This window comes from Parasteatoda tepidariorum, chromosome 5 (assembly GCF_043381705.1).
Source record: "Parasteatoda tepidariorum isolate YZ-2023 chromosome 5, CAS_Ptep_4.0, whole genome shotgun sequence".
NCBI classification, from domain to species: domain Eukaryota; kingdom Metazoa; phylum Arthropoda; class Arachnida; order Araneae; family Theridiidae; genus Parasteatoda; species Parasteatoda tepidariorum.
The window spans coordinates 69,649,093-69,653,739 of record NC_092208.1 but is presented as its reverse complement, the minus strand read 5'-3'; the positions used below and the strand labels follow the sequence as shown (position 1 = coordinate 69,653,739).

At 32.9% G+C, this 4,647-nt stretch overlaps 1 protein-coding gene across 1 annotated transcript in view; it reads right to left on the bottom strand.

The window, feature by feature from the left end:
- Window positions 1–3,632, bottom strand: part of LOC107441118 (rifampicin phosphotransferase) — a gene marked incomplete at its 3' end in the record, with an annotated part of 93,960 nt that extends 90,328 nt beyond the window's left edge. The window contains 1 exon segment of the mRNA XM_071181070.1: window positions 3,511–3,632. Within this exon segment, the coding sequence (XP_071037171.1) occupies window positions 3,511–3,574 (64 nt within the window).
- Between the last annotated feature and the right edge of the window lie 1,015 nt (window positions 3,633–4,647).

The window sequence follows — 4,647 nt, the reverse complement described above, 5'->3', positions numbered from 1 at the left end:
AAAAAAAAATACATGTTTATTCAGAGAAAGTACGTTTTTGTGTCTGATTTCGTAACTTAATTAATAGTTAGCATTAATTAATTAGCATATTTGAGGTCACCCCCGGGAACCATTAAGATTGACACTTAGATCGTGAAAATCCGATCATTAGAACAAAAGTTATTCAGGGTGATATCTTTTTTTTTTTGCCGACTGTACATGTCGCAAATATGATGTCCATACAAATTAGACATAAAAAATTTATGTTGCTTAAATTTGAAGATGAATTTTACACATATTAAAAAAAAGGAGGAAAAAATCCCTATACAGTTAAGCCAGTAATTAAGTAAATGAAAAAAAAATTCTCTACAATTTGTTTTATTTGTAATGTTCTTTGGATTCGCCTTTTCAGTTTTTAATCGGCCAAAATCAGAGATGTTTTAAAAATAAGTCTCTGCAATTTTCCCCTCATTTGTTTGTTTATTTTTTGATGAGAAATAATCAGCAGATGATCTGCAGATAAATATCTGCTGATTATAATCACGACCATCTGCCGTGATGGAGGGTTTCTGCTACCCAGGTGTCAGGCATTACTCATGCCCTCCACCGTTTACGTAATTTCCGTATCTTTAAAAAATATATTTCTTATTGGTAGCAAAAGTAACTTATTCACAATTAATATATACGAGTTTCGCGTATTACTCATGCCTTCCAACATCTATGGAATTTCCGTAGCTTTAAAGAATATATTTCCTATTATTAGCAAAAGTTCACAATTAATATATTCACAATTAATATATTCTAGCTTCAGGCATTGTTCATGCCCTCAAACAACTACGAAATTTCCGTAGCTTTAGAAAATATGTTTCTTATTGGTAGCAAAAGTAACGTATTCTCAAGTGATATATTCGAATTCTAAGAATATTGTCCATTATTACATAAAATGATGCCAGCAGATATATGAAATATTATATAGACAAATGGTGATATTCTTAAGTTTTGTTAAAAATAATACGGATAATTTATTTGCTTCAGCACGTTTACTGCCTGCTACAGATGGTTATACTATGCGTAATTTGTAAGTTGATAATTTGTAACTCAAATTTCTTTATTTTAGCAACAATTTTAGTTTTTTTTTTTTTTTAATTTCACTATAAGTTAATTTTAAAAACAGTGTGTCATTTTCACGTAAAAATATATTTTCTGCAGAGTTGCAAAATTTTAATTTAATGCACTATTATATGACAATACTTATAATAATTAAAAATACTTGTAATAATTAAGAAACGATTTCAACTTCGGGTGGCAACGGGCAAAAAGCCCCAGTTAAAATTTGAAAGCATTCTTTAGCTAAATGAAAAGTGGCGAAAAAGTTAATTGAAATAAATTCTTCAGAGTAAATATTTCTCACTTATAGAAGTCAGAAAATAATTAAATCTTGAAATGTCGTCAAGATCAAAGCTTTAGCTATTCTACTTTTTAGCTTGTCGTTAATTAAATCATCAGTAAATTCTTTTAATTGATATATCGTCAGGAATTCTACATTTAAAGGTCTGGAATGATCGGAACTTGCATTATCGCTAATTACAGAGCCCAGTATTAGCCTCGGTAGCTCAATTTCGTGTGCAGGACTCCGTACAGAGTACATCAGGTACAGATCCCAGCAAACAATTTATAATTGCATTGTCATCAAGTGCAGAGCCTAAGTAGACATGAGGTACAACACCTAGCAATAATATCGCTATAAATTCTGCCTATCAACAAATTCTGCTTCTGCTTGTAAGGATCCTAAACGTTAGTTATTTCTCAACACTTTTTGGAGTTTTCTTCAGATACAGAGTAAAGTTTTAACTTCAGTAGCCATATTTCATTAACTGGGCTCTCCTCAGAATGTATCAAGCACGGAGAACAGCCAATGACTAGAACTTGAATTATCCTCAGGTACTAAACCCCAATAATCATCAGTTACTGAGTCCAGTATTAGCCCATTTCTTTTTCTGGGCTCTGCACAGAGTACATCGGATACAGATTCAAACAAAAGATTAGCAATTGCATTGTTATCACGTGCAAAACCCAGTCATAACATCGCAACAAAAAAACATATTGTGCTCGAGGGAGTAGTTCTTTGGAATCTAAGTAAAAATTCAGTCTGCAGAGGATCATTTTCTCAATAAGCTTGCATGAAACACTAGTCAAAGCTATTGGCCTATAGTTCTCGGGGGAGTCTGCAGACTTCCCAGTTTTTTGCATAGGAATTATTAAGGCTCTCTTCCAGTCTCGGGAAATCTACCGCATCTACAGAATGGTTAAAAATATCCAGCAGGAATTGCCTTCCCCGTATACCGAGATGATCAATCATGACACCATGAATGCCACCCGGTCCTGGTTATCACAAGAGCGTTATCTAGTTAACCTAATTTGCTTTTTCACTCAGTAATTTTGAGAAAACCTGCGCGAAGTTCAATTCTTCTCGTAGATTAAATTCGAAACTAAAAATAGCGAACTATAAAGATGCTATTCGTTTCCTGTATGCCAATCATGTATTCATGTTCCATAAAGGCGTTCATAAAAGGTAATAACAAATTCATAGCTAACTAACTAACTAATCAAGTTTTTCAGAGTACCTATCCATGAATGGATATCTGCTCTTTCATCTAAATTGAATAATATGTGGTGGAAGACTCCCTGTGCACTCTCTCGCTCTAAATTGCACTCTAAATTGCATAATTTGGTAGCAGCTCTTTAAAAAAAATTAAAATAGGTGTAGGAGAACAGTGAGATTTTTCGTCAATATTTGTTATGAAACGAAACATTTTAAATACCAGGACATGCTAACTGCTTAACTAATTAAATTCAATTATAAAACTGAAATCTGCCCTAAGTTAAAAACAAAATGAAAGCTAAACCTAAGATATTTTGTTAGCCTTAAAGATAACTTTGAACGCCACTTTTTAATTTTTCCCAGGACGATCAGATTTAAGCAGGTGACTCAGTATCACTCAAATTATAAAGCATTTTTTCGTCCTTCTTTAAATGTAAAAATTAGAGCCGCGATGGCTCAGGGATGGAGCGTTCGCCTTCTATTGAGGTGAAAAGGGTTCAAATCCCAGCGATGGCTGGTCCATACGAATTCCTCATCCTACTTGCACCGACCACAGTACTGACGCTCTCAGTGATAGATGGATCATGGGGTTAGAGTCCCCTTGTCGTCAGGCTAACCATAGGAGGTTCTAGTGGTCTTCCTCTCCGTGTAACACAAATGTGGGATAGTTCCATCAAAAAGTCCTTTACGAATGCAAATTTCTCCCCATACTTGATCCAGGAGTTCCCTTGTCTTCTGGATTGGTTTCAAAATTGCAAGGCTACGGAGTTGAACATTAGTAATCGTAATCAAAACAATTGGGTCTGTTGTTCAATGACGGTTATAAAATAAAAAAAATGTAAGAATTAAAACAAACATATTAATAAGAGTAGAAAAAGATGAGGAGATAATCTTTATAGTTCAATACAACGTAAAAACTAATTACTTACTCAATGGTTGCGATGAAAAAAGAGAACATATTAAAGTAATGGGTGTTGCAATAATTGACCCCATGTTTCTGTCACTTGCGTAGAAGTTAAGCTAACTTATATCCTTTAAAAACTGCAATATATGATTCTGAAAAGGTTTAAAGTTAAATTGATAACAGAAACAAAGCTTTGCTGATAACATTATTTTGTAAATAATAATTCTTGCGTTTTTTTTTATATATCACTGAAAATCTGCCTCGTAAACTCCAGTCAAACAAAAAAAAAGGCTTTCTTTAAATGATTAGTGTATTCATTTTTATTTCATCACAATTTAGCAATTTTATTATTATCATAAACAAATCACAGCTCACAAAGAAAATTAATACAATCTTTACATTTTCTTAATTGAAAAATAAAAAAAAAGTTTTTTTTAATTATACGAACCAATTTAATACAATTGTATACTTATCTACTTGAAAAAAGTCTTATAAACAACTCTTAAAAATTAGTTTGCATTCATTTTACGAAATGGAAAACATGAATGACATTTACAATTACTAAACTAAACAATACCTAACGTTACTTAATAAGTTTGCATTCATTTTACGAAATGGAAAACATGAATGACATTTACAATTACTAAACTAAACAATACCTAACGTTACTTAATACCAGCGGGTGACCGAGCTCCGCTCGGAGAAAACAGGTATCGAAGCTAACTCGAAGATTTAAATTTTCAATTGTGATTTATCAAAACAATACATGCCATAAGAAAATTTGTGAAACCATTGGTGAAAAGATAACCGGTTAAAGTGCACCATTGTAAACTATCTAAACAAAGTTTGGAAAGGGAACTATTCTATACAAAGGTAAAGTTTGAAAAGTCATAGGAAATAAAATGTAATTGATAACAAAAAATTATACAATTAAAGACACTGTTCACAACGAATTCGTAAATTTGCTTCCGTTCATCCGCTTCTTGAAAATTCTTGTCCAGGAAAAGGCGTCGATGAGAGAGGTATTGTCGAGCATAAAAGACGATGTAAACTCCGCAGGAAGACGCGTCATCTTGGTGGTTGTAAGCGTTGCGAGGTTTCACGATGCATCCTTTCAGCTTTTCATTCGTAACAACGGTATTCAAAACGTGTCGCAGTATTT